The sequence below is a fragment of the Aedes aegypti genome, chromosome 2 (assembly GCF_002204515.2).
Source record: "Aedes aegypti strain LVP_AGWG chromosome 2, AaegL5.0 Primary Assembly, whole genome shotgun sequence".
Lineage (NCBI taxonomy): Eukaryota > Metazoa > Arthropoda > Insecta > Diptera > Culicidae > Aedes > Aedes aegypti.
Genome location: NC_035108.1, coordinates 140,300,784 through 140,324,349, shown reverse-complemented (window position 1 = coordinate 140,324,349; position 23,566 = coordinate 140,300,784). Strand labels below are relative to the sequence as shown.

General features: G+C 35.8%; 2 protein-coding genes across 2 annotated transcripts in view; one reads left to right on the top strand and one right to left on the bottom strand.

The window, feature by feature from the left end:
* LOC5578284 (pikachurin) overlaps positions 1-23,566 on the top strand; it is a 783,038-nt gene that overhangs the window by 435,653 nt on the left and 323,819 nt on the right. The gene's annotated exons all lie outside the window — the stretch shown is intronic.
* Positions 1,495-16,899, bottom strand: LOC5564804 (17-beta-hydroxysteroid dehydrogenase 13). The gene is made up of 5 exons (XM_021842556.1): positions 16,251-16,899; positions 2,762-2,834; positions 2,508-2,691; positions 2,327-2,449; positions 1,495-2,111 (listed from the first exon to the last, which is right to left on the bottom strand). Exons 1-5 carry the CDS (start codon positions 16,851-16,853, stop codon positions 2,033-2,035), a joined length of 1,062 nt encoding a protein of 353 aa, XP_021698248.1. The 5' UTR covers positions 16,854-16,899; the 3' UTR covers positions 1,495-2,032.

Genomic DNA, 23,566 nt, shown 5'->3' with positions numbered 1-23,566 from the left:
AAAATTTGTACGCATCCTTGATGATTGTTGTTAATTCATCTCATGATTTTTATTGAATTTAAATATCAGTATATTTTTTGCAAGTAAGATTTCGAAGTAATGAAAATCAATTAGTTCTGCTCTGTCAAAGCTGAAAATGCATCAGTATACATATTTTCAATTCATCAGAAAAGCAATAACAGCCAATATTGTGACAACTAATGGGAGTGAACCTATTTGAAAGACATAAAGCTCCTTTCTTCTCTTGTTATCATACGTTTAATCAATCTTTATTCGTTTATGACTTTGGTTGTGCATGATGTTTTCAAATGTTAAGCTCGAACTCTAGAAATATGAAATCAAAAAAATGAGAAATGTCACCGAGGCGACGTCAAACCAGTGTACACGATCGAAATAAATTAACCAAAGCACGGTTCGATCACCTTTTTCGTCAACAGATGGTGCTGTTGGCAATGCTGAACAGGTCGCCAAATTTGTGTATGGAATATTTGGAAGTGAACCATATGGTTAATATAATATATTTGTAGGTGTACTGGGAAATTCTCCTGTTTTTAAACTTTGCCACGGTATTTTTAGGTTAAATTTCCGTTCAGCAGAAAAAAAAATTTTTTTTGAAGAAGATTGACATGATTTTTTGGTTGAATGGAATGGAAAATTGCTGAAAATACAGTGAAACCTCCATGAGTCGATGTTCCATGACTCGATATCGACTCATGGAACCCTGAGAGAGACTCACGAAGAGAAAAAATATCAGCGTCATATGCAGCCCAGAATCCACTGTCACAAAAAGTCAGATGCAGCCCGTCGTTTTTATGGCTGAAAAGGTGAAAAGTATTGTATTCAAAATAAACTATTATCAAAATCCTCAGTCAGTGGAGCAATTTTTTCCAACATGCTGGTAAATCTAAACACAAGACTAGTTATTTATAATGTCTGCTACGTTTGCTGACATTAAATCTCACTCAAAATGCCGTTTATACTTCGGTATGATGCAAACGCAATAATTTTTTGCTGAAATGGTCATGTGAGAGTTTGAACGGCTTGCACAAAATTGATGCAATCACTGAGTGGCATAAGAAAAAAACTCAGCAATCGCAGAAAAAGAAGACCGTCTCCGCGAGTCTCGTCTCAGATGGAACCATACCAAAATTTCTTAGATTTTTTTCAATCTTATCATATGAATGTTCTGTAGCTGAATCATCATTCCATAACCCAACTTCATAAGTCAAACAAAGAAAAAATAAGTTTGATAAAAAATAATTGTATCTCATTTTTTCAGTGGCTCTCATTTTACTGAAATGATTCAAAATACTACGTCCACAAGGTAGGACCCCTCCCTCCCCCTCGTCACACATCATCACAAATTCGTAAAGCCCCCCCTCCCCCTAAAAAGCTACGTCATTTTTGGACGACCCCTTAAAGTAGTTTTTTGTCACTTCTACCCCTTTGCTCCTTACTTCCTCAAATGGTTTTATCATTCGATAGTGATTATTACTCCTTACATTCTAGGAGAACGACGTTAGCTGTCATACAGGGGTGCAGGAAGCTAGGATAAATTTGTTTCTTCTTTATTTTGGCAATGTTTTTTGCTTCTCTCTAACTAATAAAATAAACATGAATCAATTGCAAATTAATGTTCTCATATGAGCTACTGCAACTAAGCTTTCAAGTGAATCTCGTGTTCCCAACGTGTATTATTTGTGTCAGCTTGAATTGTAACTAGAATTTTGAAGTCATAAATAAGGCCTCGTTGCAAGATGACTGTTGTTTATTCCCATGCTTGCATGCACCATTTCAATTAGATCGACTTTCGCTGCAACATGTCATTATATGGGCTGCAATTTTAATGTATAGAGCGGCCACTTGCACGTGATGGCGCTGCGTCACCCCGTTAGACTCTGCTGATCACATCATGCATGCTCCGAAAAACTATCTATTTATCCACACGCATGTCCGGCTAGGCTAAATCAAACAGTTTATCACCGATCAGAACTAACTTTACAATAATAGTATAATATCAACATCTAGCTGCTTATTCTCTACTGGTGAGAACTGGCGTTACTCCCAACACTGTGTCAACTACGAGTAAAATCAACGATTTTGGCATGTACCTGAAATGATATAGAAATGTATTCAATTCGTTCATGCAGTATTCTAAAAGCACAGACAAACAGACGTAGCACCGAATAAATTTCCTTCAATTAATCATTTAAAATTTCCTAGGTTTTATATCCCACAACCATGATTATGATGTGAAGTGGACGATGGATTTATAGGAAGTCGTTTAAAGAGCTACGTCCGTTTGTCTGTGCTAAAAGCATCCTACGGGTATATAGCAGCTACAAGCCTCATTTCCCATGTACTAGGTACGATTTCAGTTTTGTTGGCCCTCACTGCATCGACGATTAAGTTGGCAACGTATTCGGGAGAGCTGAGTGGTACCGTCAATCTAGAAGCAAAAAATGTTAATAATAACACCGGTAATAATCTCAAAATGTCAGCTGCACTTGATATCTTTGACCAGATCAACAAATCCCTTCCGGGTGCGAATTCCTGCCGGAAAGACGCATGTCGTATGTATGTCGTTTTTTAGGCCATCCTGGTAGAATTCGTTCTCCAGCGATTCCATGAGACCTCGTACTCCAAACTTGGTGGCGCAGTAGCTGATGGTCCGACCAAAAGGAACGATACCTGTCATAATTCAAAACTATGTTAATTTGGTGAACGTGAATGAAAAAATAATTAAGGTATTGAAAGCCACCTAACAAAGAACAGATGGCCACAATGTGTCCACGGCGTCGCTCAACCATGCCATCTTTGAATGCTCTGATAGTCTGCAAATAGATTTATTTGATTGAGATCAGTGACGGGTTCAAACTTGTGCGATTATTGTTTCGATTGGATGGTGCTCATTCAGTGTGATATGAGAAAAAGATAATTCAATATCACTGCGTTACAAAAATAACATTTTTGCGAGTCACAAAGATCTCTCAGAAACTATTGTAATCAAATTCAATTATTTTCATATAACGTTTTAAAAGCAGAAGATATTGAAATTTAATGTTTCAATAATTCACTTACAGATATTTTTCCAGAAATACTTCTAGTGAAACTACCTCAAGAACTCCAAAGAAAGATTCTTCAATGTCTCTCTTCAAGTTTTCCCCAAGGTTTTGGTGGTGATCCTCCAGGTTTTTTCTCACCATTATAAAGATTTTTGAAGAATTGTGTTAAATTACTATAATTTAGAAGATTCCACGAGAAAAAAAGCGCTACCCATTCTTTATGTTACTCAGGGAACTCAGGGAAAAATATGTATGCAAATGCTAAGGTCAACATGTTTTCGAAAATTACCCATAACGAAAAGAACAAAATTGCCGAAAATTCGACAATCTACCCTGCTCATGATTGATTATGCTTCTTAGTAGATTTGTACTATCACCGCAAATATACGTACTTCCGCGTGCATAACTCTCTGCCCAACAAACTACCGCTAGAAAAAAATAATAACAAAAACAGTGAAAGCTCAGCACATTTCAAATCGAGTAATGTTAATTTTTCGAGCGTCTCGTATTTTTGCGTCAAGCATAGTTGCGATCCAGCTTGTATATTATTACCATCCATAAACACAAACATACAAAGTCGTCACGCCTCTCCTATTACGGTAGCCAGAAACAAAACAAAAGTGTAAACATCTAAAACAGTCTGCTACCGATGGTAATTATGGCCCCGCGCGCTTGCTTTCCCGCTCACAGATCCATCCATTCACTTTGGCTTCTAAAGCTCACCTCAAAATAGGTGAATGTGCGGGGTGTTGAGCTCAACTTGACCTAGCATCGTTAATTATACTTGCACCGGTCCACGCTTTAGCATCAATATCATTGACTACCTTTGATGGCAAAGATAATAGTGGCTGTCAACTTAAGGTCGATGGAGCTCATGTGATTTGCAGTTTTATAGGATTATCCCTTCACAACAATATCGATTCAAGTTGAAGAAATTGAGTGAGGCGATTTGTTGACCGTGCGCAGATACTGATTATCCCCTCTACCTTTAGAAGCTTCATTTTGTACCACAAAAAATATTCAAATCGCGATAGCTTTTTTGTTTCTTTATATTTTTCACCATTTTTCCCAAGTTCTCATAAAACTGCGCTAGTTTCAAAATCTGTGTCGTTATTGATCATTAGTCATCTGAATCCGAAGATATTCCGAAATTCCTTGTGGACTTGTAGCCATAAGCCACGTGAATATCTCAGTATACAGAATTTTCATCGTATTCGGATATTCACTCGTCGGAACAGCTTAGCTTAGCTTAGCTTAGACTGACTACACATATCAATGGTTGCTATTCCGTGATTGACCAAAGTCAGTGAAAATGCACAAAGAATCAACTAGAAGTTCGGCTGGGATTGGCCATAATCTTCTTCAGTGTGCATAATTCAGTGCCTCTATTTATACAGGGTCAATAACGGCGCCGGCCACGTCCTTGCAGTCAGGTGGGATTGGGGGAAGGAATATTAGTGTGTAACCTTTGCTTTTTGGAGACCGTGTTTGCCTCTGCATCTCCACAAAGGTTACTGGGAGGGATGTTTGTTAATGGGGAGGATCGTTGGGTCATAGGATTCACTTTGATAAGCGATTAGACCATGATAAACAATGATTTGTGAGATATATACATGCTTATACGTAAATATAATATTTTCATTTGATATGAACAATTTCTATGTAGAGGAAAATTATGCCGACACTTGAGGTGACGAACCATTCAAAGTTTGTTGAACAAATACCTAAATGTAACATTCGTACAGCTGTCAGGACGAAAGCATGTGTTATTATATTTTACTCATTTGAAAAGAAACAAAAAACTCGATTGGTTGGGACATCATAGAACACTCTTATTTTTATGCCGACACTTACAGTGGCGAACCATCCAAAGTTTGTTGAATGAAGTGAACCTTTCGCAAGTCTACACTTGTAGTGTTGAACCATTCAAAGTTTTTTTAATTACAAAAATAATGGTATATAAGAGGTGTTCTGAAAAAAAAATGTTAAACATAAATAAATCATGAATCAGAGTTTGTGTCGACACTCACAGTGACGAACCATCCATAGTTTGTTGAAAAATCATATTTACATCCCACCATTGTAACGATTGAATGTGCAGTCATACATATTTTATAGATTAGAAGTAGTAGCATGAAACGAGCTCACCAATTGATCCGTTATCCTTGACTGAGCAGCCACAATCCACGTTCGGCTTCACTCGTTTGCTCGGCTATAAAAAAGCACTCAGGAAAAAAAATAAGCGCGCGACCCAAAAAGAATAAAAAAAAAAAACTGTTCGGGCTTTCTTGACGCACTGCCCAGGAGCAAGCGTCAAGGTCGAAGGATCAAACAGAACTAACCGATCGCGGCACTTTTTCAGTTACTCCAACCGAACTCACCGATCACGCCACTTTTTCACTTACGAGACCGACGCGCGACATGTTTGATCCTGCCCTCGTCGCTCGCCCCGGCAAAAGCAAGTGTCAAGGTCGAAAGATCAAACAGAACTAACCGATCGCGGCACTTTTTCACTTTCTTCAACCGAACTCACCGATCACGCCACTTTTTCACTTACGAGACCGACGCGCGATATGTTTGATCCTGTCCTCGTCGCTCGCCCCGGGAAAAGCAAGTGTCAAGGTCGAAAGATCAAACAGAACTCATCAAATGTGCAAACCAATAAATAGATATATAATGGCTATTACTTACTCAAAGCCGTTGCGTTCGACATGATGGCTTGCTGCGCAGTCTTAATCCAGCTGAGAAGATCCGTTGCGAAACTGTAGCACATTCACCGCATGCACTGACAAAAGAAGATCTCGGATATTCACTCGTCGGAACAATACATTAATTAAAGTATTTTGTGAAAAAATGAAGTGATTTGGTGCAGCCGTCTTTGACTAATGAGCATTTATGTTTCTGGCTTTTATGTTTATACGCTGGTCAAATAAAGATATTGAAAAACTTGAAGAGTTTTTCGAAAACTTGTGAAAAAATGGTGCAAAAATATCTATAAACAAAAAAAGTCTGTCGCGATTTGATTTTTTATTTGCGGTAAAACATGAAGCTGCAGGAGAGGGGTTAAGTCATTACTTGCTAATCTGAGCTCGAAGTTTTTTTTTTATTCACGGTTTTTCTAGTCTGTTTTCTAGAATGTTGACAATGCCAAACAACCTAATGCAGCAAAACAAGTACGAAGTGGATCATCAATGGCTCATGTACCGAAATTGTTTAACACGTGTCATTTTAATGCTAAGAAATATCTATGAAATAAAAAATTTGGGGATCTCATTTCGGGGTAGAATTGATCACTTATCAATGCGATTATTGTTAGTTTTCAAAACAACTTTACATAATAAATTTGGGTTCCCTGAATCCGAATATGTTTTCTAAATTCTTAACAATACAATATTTATAAAAATAATAGATAGTTAACTTTCAAGAATCACGCGGAAAACGCCTAAATATGTGCAATTTCCTGATGAACTTCCTGATATCTTACATAAATTCTACTATTTCAACCAAATGAGCAAGTTGGTACCGGTTTTTATGATGGAATCCGGTTTGGGGATATATCTTAAGCATCCTTACAAACTTTCAGGTTCATACCATGTTCAAATCCTTGTTTAGAACAAGAAGTTTATGGATGTTTGTCAATACTGCACTGCACCGTACATGGTTTTAAATTTTTCATTATGTTCATAGAAACAAATAATCTTTAACGCAAAAAAAAAACTTCACAGCACACAATTCGACAATAGTTAGGCAGCGTCGATTAATTACGTAACGCTAAAATTCAAATTTTTACCTTACTGTTCAATTTCACCCAAATTTACGGTACATTAGATATGTTGCTGGTGGAATCTATAAAAGATCTTGTGTAGCTATTTATGAAGGAATTCAAAAGCGAAATTCCTTAAAAGGAACGGTTGAAAACACAGCAAGAATTACTAGAGAAACTCCTCCCTCCAGTATTTTTTATTGAAAATTTGTTTAGGGGCTACAATTTAAAAAAAAACACTGGAGGCACTTCTATAAAATTTTTGTTTTTGGAGAAATTCGAAATGAATCTGTGAGAGAAACCTGATCGAACTCTAACATAAATTTGTGGAAAAAAAATCAGCAAGGGTTCCTGCAGGAACACATGGACATGTTTTTTAAAAGAATCGTTTAAAAATCACACTTTATATTCTCTTCAGTAATAATCGAAACAATTTGTGTTGCACAAACTTCGAAAATATCATTTGGTAAATTGCAGAAAAAACACCAAGAGATGAGAGATTTTTTTGTACTTGTTTTTAATTATGAATCGTGGTTTACGGCTAACCAGCTGAGTGGAAGTTTAACAACTACCGAAAAGCTAAACATTACATATAATTTGCAATTGGATTAGATGGCCATCTAATCCAATTGCAAATTATATGTAATGTTTAGCTTTTCGGTAATTGTTAGATTTTTTTTTGGTAGAAAAAAATCTCAAATAAATGTATCAGAAAGTTTCAATGTTTCTTGATAGGATACACAAATGCATTCCTGATGTAGAAATTCCTGGAGGAATAATTGGTCGGCGTTAAGTCAGAGGGGACCAAGTACAAAACTTGGGAAAATTTGATTATTCTCTCATTAAATGCGAAATTACCTTACCTCCATTTCACTTTGATCAGATTTGGTGAATTCTGTAAACTGCGAGAGATATGTAACAAATTTATTTTGGATGATCAATAAAATCGATAAAAGTGTGCAGTCAGAGCGGACCAAGTGCTTATTACCATAACAGCAAAAATGATCAGCGCGCTGAGGAATGCGAGGAAATAAAAAATATGTCAAGAGATCCGTCAGATTTTTCGACATCGAATGATTCTTCTCTTTATCCATCAATAGAAATTAATGAATATTACTTAATTCAATGCATTTGATTATGATTGTTGACCATTTTCCATATTTGGATGTGTGGTCAGAAATTGCAACAATTTCTGTGCAGACAGAGCGGACCAAGTGTTGAAAAGCAATAAACTGATTGACTACTGCATCTTTTGAGTCAATTTCAGAGTCCGATAGAAGCTTATGGTAGTGCTATGGTGTATGTATGAAATGTGCTAGAACCCGCTTATTGGACCAGCATATTTTGGTCGGTATTTAAGATTTTCACTTGGTCCACTCTGACTGAACGCATATTTGAATATATCTGGTCTCCAATGCAATGACCTTGCAATACCTTAATTTTCAAGCTATCGTAATGCCACTGATTTTGGTATTGACGATATGGATTATTGAAGAATTCACGATACTGGTGTCGAAGGGTCTTGATAATCTGCTGATCTTGGAGATATGCACCCAGTTTGACCATTGAAGCATTACATGATTATTATTTTCCTACAAATTGTTCAGTCAGAGTGAACCAACTCACTGAACGGTGATGTTTAGTTCAATCAGAGTGGACCAAGTACACATAGTCCAGCAAAAAATCATTCTATCAGAGGTTTGGATTATGATTTTTCATGATTGTCACTTCACATTATATTGTTTGAAAGTAACACAAAGATGTGTAGAAATATTGTACCAAAATTTAAACGAGTTCAAAAATTACGGAGCTTTAGACTTTAAACCCATTTTTCTCAAAATATGAAAAATTTCACTTGGTCCACTCTGACTTAACGCCGACCAATTGTGGAAATCCCTGAAATGTCCTAAAAACATACTTGATGAAATCTCCGAAAATAGGTTTCTTAACGATTTTTTTAAGCAAAAGCTGATAAATTTCTGAGGGAACCCATAGTATAATTCCTGGAAAAGCTCTTAGAAGGATGACATTATCCAGGAATATATGGAGAAATTTCTGTAAGATTTTCTGGATAAATAAAGCACCATTTGGAGTAAGAAAAAAGAGCAATTGTAGAAAACTTTTTAATTTCATTTTAAACCGATAATTTAAAATAATAGCAAGCGTTACAGATTTGAACTTTTTACATTTTGGAGTCCTAGCAAGCGTGGGTAAAAAGGTTCCTTTGACAAATTCCACGCTTTCAAAATTCTCTATGAAATCAAATACCCGAAACACCCAAAAGAAAGAAAGACTAGAATGAAAAAAAAAAAGAAGTAACAGAAAACACCTTTTTTTCAAAGATACATCCAGGGCCGCATTTCAGGGGTCTCTGGGGGCCATGGTCCCCGGGAACTCGCATTTTAATCGAGAATCCATCAGAAATTTATCTAAAGATTTTTTTAGATATTGTTCAAGAAAATCTCAAAGCCTCAAAGATTTTATCCGGTGATTCTTCGATCGATTTTCTCAGTACATCCTCGAAGATTTACGTTTAGAACGTCTTCAAAAAGTCTTTGTAAGGTGTCCTTGAGTAAAAACCGTAGAATTCGGTTGGAAGATTAGTGAAAAATGGGGCCCAGATAGCCGTAGCGGTAAACGCGCAGCTATTCAGCAAGACCAAGCTGAGGGTCGTGGGTTCGAATCCCACCGGTCGTGAATCTTTTCAGGTTGGAAATTTTCTCGACTCTCTAGGGCATAGAGTATCATCGTACCTGCCACACGATATACACATGCAAAAATGGTCATTGCCATAGTAAGCTCTCAGTTAATAACTGTGGAAGTGCTCATTAGAACACTAAGCTGAGAAGCAGGCTCTGTCCCAGTGGGGACGTAACGCCAGATTAAAAAAAATAAGTGAAAAATAACTAAAAGAACTCCTAGCAAAGTTTTTGTAAAAAAAAAAAGGAAATTACTGGAGTCAAGTACACGACACTGTAGACGGCCTTACAGTTGAGGTCGAAATACGCGTATCTGTCAAATGATACAAACACTAGTTGAATTAAATGGTATACAGTATGGCCCATACAAAAATGCGAAAATTGTTTGAACGCGAATATAGCATCCACAAGCTTTATTTTCATTGTTTTTGATAATGAATGAAATTTCTGATTATTTTAGTACATTCTGACACAACTTCGCTATTCAGGACAGTTTTTGTCATATTTTTCTTACTGTCTTAATTAATGTAATAAAGCAAATAAGTTCAAAGGTTTTGTCCACCCAAAGCTAGAAACAGCGTCTGATTGTCGTATACTCTGGTGATAAACTTTTAACCTTTGAAACCCTCACTTTATTGTTGCAAATTTTAGTTTGTTTGGTATCAGAGGATGGAGGAGTTCTTGGAGAACGTGTTTTTCATGATCACAATAAAATATTTTGCCAGGGTCATAGGTTTAAGGGCATTTGCGTCTTATAGGTTTGATATGCCTTTATTTTTTGTTAAGATTGAATAAAAAATAATTACGGAAGCCTATAACAGATTTTTGAGGATGAAATTTGTTCCTTCGGTTAGAGACAACTTATATCAATACTAGCTCATAGGTTTTGCGCAAAACGGAGCCGCTTATCACACTTATATGAAGGTTCAATCAAAGATCTCTAAAATAAGCCGTTTTTTTCGAAAATATGTTTAAGTCTCCAATTACCCAGGTATGAATCAATTCTATCATTTGATATGGGCGTATGCTAGAGACAAGGCCTGTGAAGAATCTCACGCCATCGTTGATGTTTTAGAAACTTTCATCACAAAGATATTGAACTCGCATGATAAAATTTGAAGGTATACCTCGAATTCCTCTATGGTAAGGTGAAAGTTACAGATGAAAATCATGTCCAAAGCGAAAAACGGAGTTTAAATAGATTATACAATACAATAATGAATAATATTTATGTTTCTTTCATATTTTCTGTGTAAAAACTACCATAAAACATTATATGACAATTTTCACATTTTTTTATGGGCCATACTGTAGTACTAAATTCGGGTTTTCATCTACTTAATTACTGGAAGTAGTACCGTTGAAGTACTCAAGTATATCCGGGAGAAAATCCTCCAACCATCCTTTGAAAAATCGCTCGAATTTCTGGGAGAATTGGTAGAGTAATCTCTAGAAATATTTCTAGAGAGATCCCTGCAAATATTTCATGTGAAATCAATTGACAAATCACTGGAAGATTTCTTTCAGTTTTTCCTTGAGACATGTGAGACGAAATTCTTGAAGGACCTGCTGAATACCGCGTAAAAATCTTTGAATTTTTCTTTGGAGTCTGTAGAATTTTGCATCGGAATTCCCTGCGGTCAGAACAATTGAAATAGTCTCTTGATTTTGACAATTCTGCCTAAAATAAAGTCCTAAGAAACCTTCCGTTAAAAATATAAACTTTTTAGAGATTTGCATTCAAATAGAAACCAAGCCTCAAGACAGAAAAAAGCGACCTTATAAAGAGCACCAAAAATATCTAGTCTATTTTAAAGTATCAAAATGTTTTTTTTTTCTGGAAATACGGCCTCCACAAGGCAATAGTCCCCGGGCTCCAGCATTTGTTAATGCGGCCTTGGGTACATCGAATGTTTGTTATTTTTAGGCAGATATCGGGACATGACACTTTGTTGAAAAAAAAAATGGTATTTTTTATATGTTAATAAAAACAATTTGTGCTTATGTATAGCTTGAATGTTTCTATTATTCCACATTTTTGGCCCATTAACATGGATTACGGGAAGGAAAAGCATCGTAAAGCTGATGAAAGTTTGGCAGGTTTTGTTGTTGCAAATTGCACTGTAATCATATTGAGAATCTTATGGCAGAGCTTGGTACGATGTTTAGTCAAAAAACGGAATAGTAATTGCAAATATCTTTCTTTCATGATACAATACTTTTAAAGCATATACTCAAACTTCAGTAACGTTTGAAGGGTGGAAATAAAGCTAAGAAAAAAGATACAAGACAAGACCTTGTAATGAAATTCTAAGAAGAATTTCTAGGGGCTGTTAAGAACCACATGATTGTTTTAAATGTTCAGAAAGTGGCTAATTGTTGGAAAAATAAATGATAGGCTCCTGCACTGAAAGTCGCTTCTACAGCATAACTAAAAAAACAGACAAAATTATAAATGGGTGAATTAATGTTTAATTTGTAATCAGTTTCAACGACAGTAACGTATGTAGCTGGATGTCTTGAATAAATAGAGATTATTTTGAAAAGATGGGGAAATCATCAACAAACATACCTGTTTTCAGTTGGACAGTTCACGTTAAAATTTCTACAGATTGTCCGTAAATTATCTGAAGAACAAAATATGGGAATGATTATCTCTTATTAAAACAATTACAAATCAATGTGCATGTTCCTTTTCAAATTCATAAAAATATAAATAAAATTTACAATTTTTAAAAACTTTAAAATGATTGCTTCGTACTAAGATAACCAAATTAAAATTTATCGTATACGTTATTTTTGAAGGCCACTTTTACAGATATTTTCTCCCTTAACTCTTTGAACTCTATGATTCTGAATATCCTATTATTACTTGAGTTTGCCCACTTGCTTTTGGCTTCAATAAAAGTTGAAAATAGAAAATTATTCGGTTCAAGCCCAACGAGTTTGAAGGACATTTCCCCTGCATGAAAAAGACCGCGAAAAGGCGTACGCTAGGACCGTTAAATATATTTGGATTGGTTTTACATCTCATTGAGATACGAATGCAGCTAGCTCTCAACCCCAAATTTGAGTGGTTTTGGTTTATAGTGCGCAGTTGATCTACAAATTGGTGGCCATGGTGCTAGAATGAACACAAAGTTGTCTATATGAACATGGATGAACATTCCAATCAAACTTGCATATCACCAATGTTATGTTATTGGGATTCATTTTTTTAACTTAACACATTTTTTTAAACATATACAAGTCCAAAAATGTAAAAAAAAACATTGATTTTGAAGTCAATTTTGAACGATGAATCTGAACTCAATACTCCTCAAAACCCCAACGCACTGTTTTATGCATTCAATTACATGTATCTCCAAACCCAGCTGACCCTGGATTTTTGGTTCACATATTAAATTCATCAAGGGAAACTGGCGGCTTTGACACATTGTGTTTCTTTTATTGAAAGACACACATATAAGTCGTTACTACACGCCATCTCATTTGGCCCTTACTCACTGCTCGGTGTAAGGCTAAGACGTAAGATGCATGTACTGGTTATTTTTGTCTAAATTAAATACAGACGTTCCCAAGTTATGTTGGTTTATTACAATATATGCTATTAACTTTTGGAGCACTTCCAGTGCAAAACATAAATCGCATGGACACTATATTTTCCAAATTGAATGAAACTTAGCACATGTACCGTGCTGCATCAAGTTGCTGGACCCTTCGAGAGCCGGACAAAAGCATTTTTCACTGTGTTTTCGGACCAAATTTCGATTTTTTATTTCGCCTTGAATCCATAATTAAGACGTTTTCTACATTCTCCCTGCATAAAAGTTGTCGTAAAAATAGTTTTTGAGTGATTTGGGACCGGAGCATCCGGACACTTAGAATTAACATTCTATTAGTAGCTCCCATCAAATATTTTCTGGGTTTACTTGACTACACCTTGAAGAAAGTCTTTCAACGAAAAGGGTTTTTAAAATTATACAGTCGCCTCTCCACATCTCGATATCGAATGGACCATCGAGATAGGGAGAGATCGAGACAAAGAACAAGTTTTTAATGAATACTAGATTGAAAATTACTTCATTACTAGGAAAATAATAAACAAACAAACATTATTTCCAGTTTCCAAATTGCTCTGAGTTACTTAAATATGGTCTAGTAACCTTTGATAAGGTTCATATAGACATATGGAGAGGTAATTGGGAACACGAAATGAACAGGAATACATCGAGATATGGAGATATCGAGATGTGGAGAGGGAAGTCGTATGCATAATGCAGGGACCGAAGCAATCATCGACATACGGAGAGATATCGAGATGTAGAACATCGAGATGTGGAGAGTCGACGGTAACTCAAAAACAATGCATTCGAATAAAATAATATCTAAAAGGAGTTTCTGTTAAAATAAGGAGGAACAATACATTTTTAACAGCTTTATAGGATATCTAATATGAATCTAGCACAATATGAATTTCTCAGTGTAGTTGAATGCACTTGATTTGTTTTCTTCTTATTCTGACATTTTGTTCCAACTGGGGCAAAGACTGCTTCTTATCAGTTTTCAGTATTATTCAAACGTAGTCTAAGAAAGCGATATTGTTCGAATGGAAAATATAATTATGACACGCGACAATATTTGATTTGAATTGGAAAAAAATAATTTCTACACGATACACATTTGAGCTGAGAAAACACATATTTTTTAATAAATATTGGGTTTCAATTCACAAAGTGAATTGAGTACACCCTACCATGATGCCAAAATGCATTTACATGGTAAACCTGTACCTGTAGTTGCTATGTAACAAAGGATTGAATCCTGAGAAAATTAAGAGTATCTCTCACTTTTCGCTACCTATAGTAGTCATGAACCACATAAAATCACGAGAGTCCGTTTGTCATCTTCTGCTACAGTTTTGATTGTTATTGTGGGGATAACAGTGCATGATGAAACCTAGTATGTTGTTATTCGAAAAGTGTCTTAAACAAAGCTTTGTACAAACAAATATTGGACTCCTTGAATAACATTTAGAATGGGCCAAAATATAAAAACATGTTTATATATTATATGTATAAGAATGAATGTTCTAAAATTTGCATTATTTTCTTCCATTTTGTATAGTTGCTTCCTACGTCGTTATTTGTTTTTTCTATTCCACACACTACTACCCATAACCGAAAACTCAACTCGAAAAGTATTCTTCGACGTATATTTCGCTTCGATATATAACAGATAGCAATCTGTAGACTAAACTGAATCAAGTATACATGGGTTCACAAAACTAGCTTGGATATTGTGGTACAAGCACACATTTGCGACACGTAAGTGTAATGTGTGTAATGTGTCGTTGAAAACATTTAACATGCTCAAAGGTCTAATTATTCTATTTAAAATTATTGTTTTCAATGGTTGCACTTCCAAAAGGACGTAATACCATTTATTTTTTATCTACTCATTTACAACTCCTCCCTGTAGTTACAAATAACTATATAAATCAATTTTGATTCAATTTTTAATATTATATTTCTTCTGGTAATCATGGCCAATGAAACCTCTTTTTAAATATCTCAGATTTCTATTGAACTAGTGGACTTACACAATCAAAAGGGCGTAACTTCAAAACAGGCCCTACGATTTTTTTTTTAAATTTTGCCCATACATGCAGCTAAGCTAAGGGCCCATTCACAAATTTCATAACGCTTTAGGGGGTGGGTGGGTGTTCTAACGTTGTTACGGCTCATACACAAATTATAGAGTATCAATACAAAAAGCGTCACGAGGGGGTGGGTGGGTATCCGAAATGGCAAATTTAAGCGTTATGAAATATATGAACAAGCCCTAAAGAAAACGACTGGTGAGCACAGATTTGATGGAGATCTTTTTCTGACAATAACGGTAACCGTGATGTATTTTTTTTATTCTAAAACTCGCAATAACTTGAGAGCGGTTAGAGCTGGAATAAAAATTATCGATATCAAATTGAAGCAAATTATTGCTCTTAATCTGATTTTGATATAAAATATATCAACAATTTGCTATTTCCATTTGTTTATGGCTTTATGACCAAACGAAGGGCTTTACTGCAACCTTCTAAAGAATTATTCATTTTGATTTATACATTTTCAGTTATGATAATAATGTTTTTTTTTCCTTTTTGATAGGCTTATTCAAAACGTAATATAAGACATTTAGAAAACTTTTGATGAGAAATATAATATCGGAGCTTGTAGCTAGTTTGTATATGCAAAAAGTTCCATCTTCATTGAAAGTATTCAGTCTGAAAATGTCGTGTTCTTTTTATATGATAACTTGTACTAAAGTTTATGAAGATGTATTAATTGAAGCTTATTTGGTTCACATTTCACGCTGTGCATCCACCATCCGTTACGCTAATGACAAGCAATCTAATAGCGATACTGAAACTGCAAATTTTTGGATTCTTCAGCGGTTTTCTATTTTTTTCTTTGTGGAATTTTCAATTAACTGCTTTCGTTGGTTTGACGACGACCACTTTACTATATCATTATGCCACATTATAGATCACTTGAAATAAGTCAACGCACAACATCGGTTGAAAACCACTGCGCATACATCTAGCGCGCTCCAACTACTGCGCTAAGTGGTTTCACTTTCATTAACCATCGCAAACAAACGAGAACAGGTGGAAATTGAGATAAATCAAGTTCAACGCTTTCCTGTGCTCCCTTCCAAACTTACCCAAAAATGCGACAGCAAATTGACATTCACTATCCGCTGAACGTCTTCCGGCTTTCCTTCGGACAACGAAAGCATAGCCAACAGTGCAGCATTGTTAACCAAAATATCAACATTGCCCAGCGAAGATTCGATGGCCTCTTTAAGCTTCGTAACCGACCCGTAGTCACTCACATCGACGTGAAACGCATCGGCCTTCACTCCGAACCGTGTTCGCACTTCTTCGGCCGTCCGACGCGCACCGACGAGGTCAATGTCAGCAACGGCCACCGAGCAGCCTTCCTGCGCCAATCGGAAACAAAGGGCTCGGCCCAAACCGTTGCCACCGCCGGTAACCAGTGCCAGCTGATTGCTTATGGATTTCTTTTTCGCCGGCAATAAAAACTGCACAAAATCGCGCACCAGTACAGGAACTAACAGAAGCAACACTTTGGCCACTTTAGGAAACACTTCCACCAACACAAATCGAACGTTCTTCTCCAGCCTGTCAAGGCTAAGAGGTTTGTCGGGACGTTTGCGTCGAACACTGGCGGCTTCGTAGGCTCCGTCCACGTGTTGGAAGTACTGCTCTCGAAAAGCCATGCTGCGTTCTTTGGGGAGGGCCATCTGTTTCGATTCGCGTCCAAAGCTTGACTGCGTTGCGCTGTGAATTGATTGTAGCTGGTATCAGAATCGTTTGTTCTAAGCCGGACACGTGCTGAAAACGAGATTCATTGCAAGCGGCGCACAACGGGACCATTCTAGAGAAACTGACGATCAAAACCTATAAGAGATTAAGTTTTAGATTATGTTAAGTTTATGTTTCAGTATGTTTTTGGAGCATACTGTACTAAACATTTATTTTTTAAGGATGTGAAAGTCGGAAAACTGATTTTGAATTAAAGTTACCACAACCATTACTGCTACTACACTGTCCACAACTGCATATTTGTAACCTTCGAAAAAGAGAAGGCATTTAGTTAATGGAATACCAATTGTGCGTTTTATGACAGTATAAGAAGAAACTTAAATTTCTTAAAAATACCAAGAACTAAAAACCGCTTTTTTGAGGCTGAAAATATATACAGCTTATATTGCATATTAGGTTCTTAGTCAGAAAAAAAATTCTGGTACAAATTTCATTGCTACTACATTACGAGGCTCATGTGTAATCTCAATGTAACTGTTATGCAGGTACAATTAACAATGTGACAAAACAACTGGGTATTTTTTCCCGTATTTTCTAGAACAATCTCACAGAAAATTACAACGGAAAATCATCAGAAAAGGTACCCACTTCTTGTAATAAGTCTCTGATTTTGATTTTCTAACTGAACAATTGAATCAAATGACTGATGCAATGTTCAAGACCAAAACAATGGCTGAAGCAGTCCAAGTTGATGTAAAATAAAAAAATTATAATATGGGATTACGTTTCTCTAAGCATCCAATTTTTATAAATACCGTCGTTGGGGGTGACAATGGGTCAAAAAGGGATATGTGCGATATATTTTTTGAATAACTATCGCTATTTAACTCCAATAAAATTCAAATTTTGTGTGTATGTACTTTGATGGTACATTAACATCTGTTCAAAAAATTAAAGACAAATATTTATTCACAGCGGCACCACAAGTGAATGAAAAATGACCCAATCTCACCCCATAGAGAGGGTGACATTGGGTCACATTAATTAAAATAACTTGTTTTTGAGAATATGATTTCAAAACCATTCACAACTGAAAAATATTGAGAAAAAACGATGCAAACAAGACAAAAAGATATCTAAGATGTTTCACAAGTATGATAAACCCACCTAAAAGAAAGATTATACAGAAAATTGAAGAGCTATGAGAAAAAATATGTAAACCCAACATTTATCGTCGTGGTTTTTCCCTCAAATTGTCTTCAAAGTCTCATCCCCATTGCTATAAAGCCCATTTAGTTTCCCCAAAGGTGTACTGAAACAGTGATTATTTTAAACCTTCGCAAATAGTTAAATTTCAGTGCGACATTCCACGATCAATAAATTTCAGGCAGAAGTTGACGTCATAATCCCTGTATTTCAGCGATCCAACTCATTTGTACTTCCGTGAGATGTTTCTATTATATGAAAACACTGATAAACAATCAAATTTAGAAAAAAAAACACCCTTTTGATAAAAATTTACGATGTTGCTGCGCACGAAACACAGTTGCTGGTTTGAGAAGTTGTCAAAATGCGTTATATTGTCATTCAATGCACGGAATACTCAAGTAGACTTGTTTGATGTTTCAGAGATGATGTATATAGAAAGAATAAACACATCATAATGAAAAAAGAGAACACCCGGCACCGTTAAATGTCAAAAAAGTGGACTTGGAATTTCATTTACTATCGTTCTTGCTTGACCCAATCTCACCCCCATTTTCAATGTTTAAGACATCGTACCGAAAAAAATGATTTTTTTGTGGGAAAATCAAACAGATTCCGGAAAATAATTGTGATGTGTAATGAAAAGACTTTCAACATTCTACTAATACAACGATAGAGGCTAGAGTACATGCCTGATACTTTGTACAGGAGAAATTTAATGTTGTAAATTTTATCTAGTTTCAACATGTAAGTTTGTTGGTGTAGTAAACAAAAACCACTATTTCTAAAAATGTATATTGTTATGAATTATGTGTAATAATATGTTCCCTAACATATGAATTATTAATTTTAGTAATATCAGCATTATTAGCTGAAATATTTCACAAAACATATTTTTCCGTTTTGACCCAATCTCACCCCCTAGACCCATTGTCACCCCCATCGGCGGTATTTAGAATTGGGATGCTCGTTATTTGAATGGTAAGGAGGACGAGCTGTTCAATCCTCTAACAGCTAATAACATACATAAAGCAGTTATTACTTAAACATATTTGAAATCTGGATCCAAACCAAAAGAGATCCATACTTTTTTGTTTATCCTAAAAACCAACTGGATGAAGTATGACGGGGTTGGTGGTCTGATGGCTACCGCTCCTGCTTCATAAGCAGAAGGTCATGGGTTCAATCCCAGGCCCGTCCCTTTCCTTGTACTTTGTAGTTGTATATCTCTCACTTGCTTCTATCTTCCATTCTAAATCTGTCACACTCAAACTATTCGTTCATAGCATACGCTAGAACCAGAGACGGACACGAAACCGATTCCCTAACGCTTCCATTCTTCCACGCGCATACCTTTCCTTACGCCTGATACATAGGCAGTCTGCTAACCACAAAAGCAAACCTCTCTGCCATGCCTTTCCCCCAATCCAAACACTCCCGCATGAACTGGCGTAGATGCAGTGGTATATACGGTCTACGTGGGAGCCAGTATAATGCATCATCGATTCCTACCCCTTCCCCACATTGGTCTGCATTCTGACGTGGCAGGCCCCACTGTCGTCTAAAAATAGAAGATCACCAGCACTTATACACTGAGGATGCCTGTTAGTCCCAAGCAGTCATTCGGTTGGTTCCTTGTGTAAGCGCAGCTGATCTGGCGATACTGGAGTAGCATCCACGGGCGGCCAATCAAGCTCAAGCTCAAGCTCAAGCTCAAGCTCAAAATCAACTGGATGAAGCATGTGGGGGAGTTGCAGTCATCATTCATATAAAACATCAACTATTTTCGTCATTTGAAATCAAAGTTTTTGAAACGACGAATGCTCTTCAGGTAATTTCTCATTTCAATACCCTGATAGCCCTACTTGTTTTTCCTCTTCTACAAGCCCTTCTACGATTGATTTGGTATATATCGACCTTTGTAGCCAACTGGCTACTCACATTGATTTTGATTCTGATCTTTTCCACATTACATGTCAAATTTCCAGTTATTTTCGAGCAGACTGCCGTTAGTAATCTTGATGTTTACCTTTTTCTTGTGCAAATAAAACTTGACATTGACAATGCTCTTGAAGCTTTACCAAATTCCATTGTTGAAGCAAGGAGCAGTGCGATACCTAAATGTGAAGTAAAGTTCGTATCCGTGATTACACATAACTGATTATCTTAAACTCTTGATTCGCCTTTAAAACGTGAGGAGAAGGCAATTTCAACGCATTCGCGATCCTGCTATGACAACATGATGCTATGAACATGCTATGACATGATATTTTGAAAATAAAATTTCTCAATTGGACCCGGGCCCTTAGCCTTTCTAGAAATTATCTAAAAGTTTAAAAAAAAAACCTCAACAGCCAATTCCGGCATAGATAGAGGAAATAGTAGTTTACGGAACAAGTTGCAGAATAATGATTTTTACAGCACGAGTCGTAAGTTTAGCCAACGAGGCTTGACGAGTTGGAAAATAGCGAAAAGTGCCGTGAAAATCGAGTTCTGAAACGAGTTACGTACATTTTTTGAAATTTGGTAGAAGACCATTTGAGGATATCTGAAATCATATTGGGATGCAGTCACCACTATTCAGCTACTTCTTAAAGTTGATATGTAATGATAAATTACTCAACTCAAAACAGTTGCGTAATGAAAAGGCGTTGCATAATATTCATTACGCATTTGGTTTCAGTTGCTTTAAAGCAGGAAAGTAAGCCGTTTCATGACAGATTGGCGTGATGAAAAATGGCCTATTGCGATGAGAAAATGCAAAAACCAATTATTAATAACTAATTGCGGCAAAAGCTCAAAAACTTGCTATGCATTTCAAACTTTGCGCACAATTTTTGTTTAGGATTCACTAGTCCAATTAAAAATCAAATTACTCAGGATTTCGAAAGCACTTTTCGAAGTGCTTCTTTTCAGTAGTACTCACGGTTTCGAAAAGCAGCACTTTTCAGTACTGATTCATTGGATGATCCTGATTGAGATTTGCTGTGAGGGATTCTAAGTTTGAATTGGTTTTCTTGTGGACATAGTGGAGTTTGTAAGTTCACTTAAAATAAGTCGGGAGCTGAATGTGCCGAAAATTATTGTTGTTGTTTGAGGGGGACGTTAACCTGAGGGTTATTCGTCCTTTAAATGTGCCGAAGAGGAAAATACAATAATAAAATAAAAATAAAAAGAGGAATAAATGGTGAAAAATATATACGTTGTCTCACCTGGCCTCTTTCATCAAAAATAGAAACAGCAATGGAATTTTGAAATTTTGTGATTTCTTTGTTGATAATAACTGAGTTGTTCTAGCCGCATAGATACCGTTATGACGAATAAATTTCGTGTTTGATTAAATTTTGCACATAATTTTGGTATGGCAGACAATTTTAAGTATGGTTCCGTAGAAAAATCGATAATTTGACTCGAGAATGACTTTTGAAAATGGCCTAACATGTTAAAATCCTACTTGTTTGTGGGCTTCGTGGCCGCGCGGTTAGTGTTATCAAGCATTTAGCCGCATCGAGTCAAGGGGTGTGGGTTCGATTCCCGCTTTTCGTCAGAAATATAATTCGACTGTGCCACTGGGCGTTGGATGCTAGTCTTGTCCGTTGTGTGGTGCTTTCTTCAATAGGTTAATCTTCTACTGGAAGCAAAATGTATCGGTGTATTTTAAGTTTTTGCACGCAATTTTTTCAAAACATTCTAACTCTGAAACTGTTGATTTTTAATTTTATTATTTTTTTCATTAATTTTTTTTTCATTTTGATTCAATTTTTCTTAAATTAAAGGTCAAAAATAGAGTTCATATATTGAATAACTTTTAAACCTCATTTTTAACACTTTTTCAATTTTCAGCATAGAATCTCGATAGGAAACATATGCTAGAGACAAATGTTCATGATGGAGAAATTTTAAAATTAAGAAGTTGTCCCAAGAACAATTTTTGGTCGATTTTCAAAATTGTGTTGTTTTTTTTTGTCAAAATAACTACGTTCTGACGATGTAATAAAAATCTTGAAATTATTTTGAACCATAATGATTATCATGAATACTCTAATAGCCATTTTGTAATAATATCAAGTTTAATGCAGAAAAAGATAATTAAATAATAAAATAGGCCATGTTCATAAGTTATTCGCAATTTTCCATCTAGAAAAATAAGTAAATAGAGATAAATACGACTGTTTCGACCAGGACGTCTTTCCGTCGGAGATGTGTGCGAACAATGACCTACACTGTCTAAAACGCATTGTTATTGATGGGAAATCGTGAATATCTAATGAAAATGACCTATTTTATTAATCAATAGATAATATATTGCATTGAACTTGATATTCCTCATAAATGGTTACTTCTAGAGAAGTGATCATGATAATCATTTTGATTTAGAACAATTTCAAGATTCCTATTATATCATCAGAACGTATTCATTGCATTGCAAAGTCAACAGCGTCAGATTTTTTTTTCCAATAAATTGCATAAGCATGAGCATGAGCATTGATGACCGTACAATTCGTAGTTTCTACTCCGTGATTGACAAGAATCATCGAAATTGTACAGGGAACCAACAGATGCAGCTTGGGAGTAGCATACCATCTTCAATGTACATTTTCGAGGACTCTGAAAATAGTAATATCAATAACGGCGCTGGCCACGTCCTTACGGTCATCGGGGAAGGGAAGGAATGTTAGTGTGACATGCATTGTTACTAAATACCGAGTAAACCTCTGCATCTTCATGGTTGCCATGGGAAGGAGTTTTGTTAGGCTTCGAAGCTACATGATCAGGATTCACCTTGATAAGTGATGCGATTCATGTAACCTCTGTTCAAAAAGTTTTTAAGTCTATCAATGCGTCGACATCTTAAACATCGAATTATTCAAAGGTTTGAATCTCGAAATTTTATAAAACATGAATAAGCGCTTATGTCAACACTTAAAGTGACGAACCATTCAAAGTTTGTTCAACAAATTCATAAAAATATATGTTATAAAACAAATGTATTATTACAAGCATGAACCGAGCTCATTAGTTGGTAATCCATCCTTGACTGAACAGTTACAATTGCAGCGTCAACACGTATAAGCAGGAGTATAAAATAACTTCGATGGCGTGCAAATAAAAGTGCTAACTGAAAAAAAAACAGTATTCTGACAAAAAAAGTATTTGAATACGTTAAGCATTCGCTGAGTGGTTAGTATTTTAGTATTTTTGCTTTTACTCAGGCCTATACGGGTTAAAAGCACTTATAAAACTTCGACAAAATTTTACTTTTAACCTGTTCAACTGATAATGTTACTTTGAAGCGATGATGATGGTTTTTATTTGCGTAAATTTGCTTGTAAAAGTTTTTAAGGCAGTAATAGAATTTTTCGATAACGTCCAAAATTTCGTTTATCTTAAAAACTACGAAAAACTTTATGTTTTGAAAAAAAAGTAATAGGTTTAAACTTGTGACTACATCTTGGAAAAAATATAGAACAATATCTCGCAAGTA

Bases quoted from the DNA above. Each gene is read 5' to 3' on its own strand.
- LOC5564804 (XM_021842556.1), bottom strand. From the start codon at position 16,853: ATGGCCCTCCCCAAAGAACGCAGCATGGCTTTTCGAGAGCAGTACTTC. The intron at 2,692-2,761 runs GTGGCTTTCAAT...GAATTATGACAG, and splicing joins GGCCATCTGTTCTTTGTTAG to GTATCGTTCCTTTTGGTCGG. The intron at 2,450-2,507 runs GTGCAGCTGACA...TTTTGCTTCTAG, and splicing joins GATCTGGTCAAAGATATCAA to ATTGACGGTACCACTCAGCT.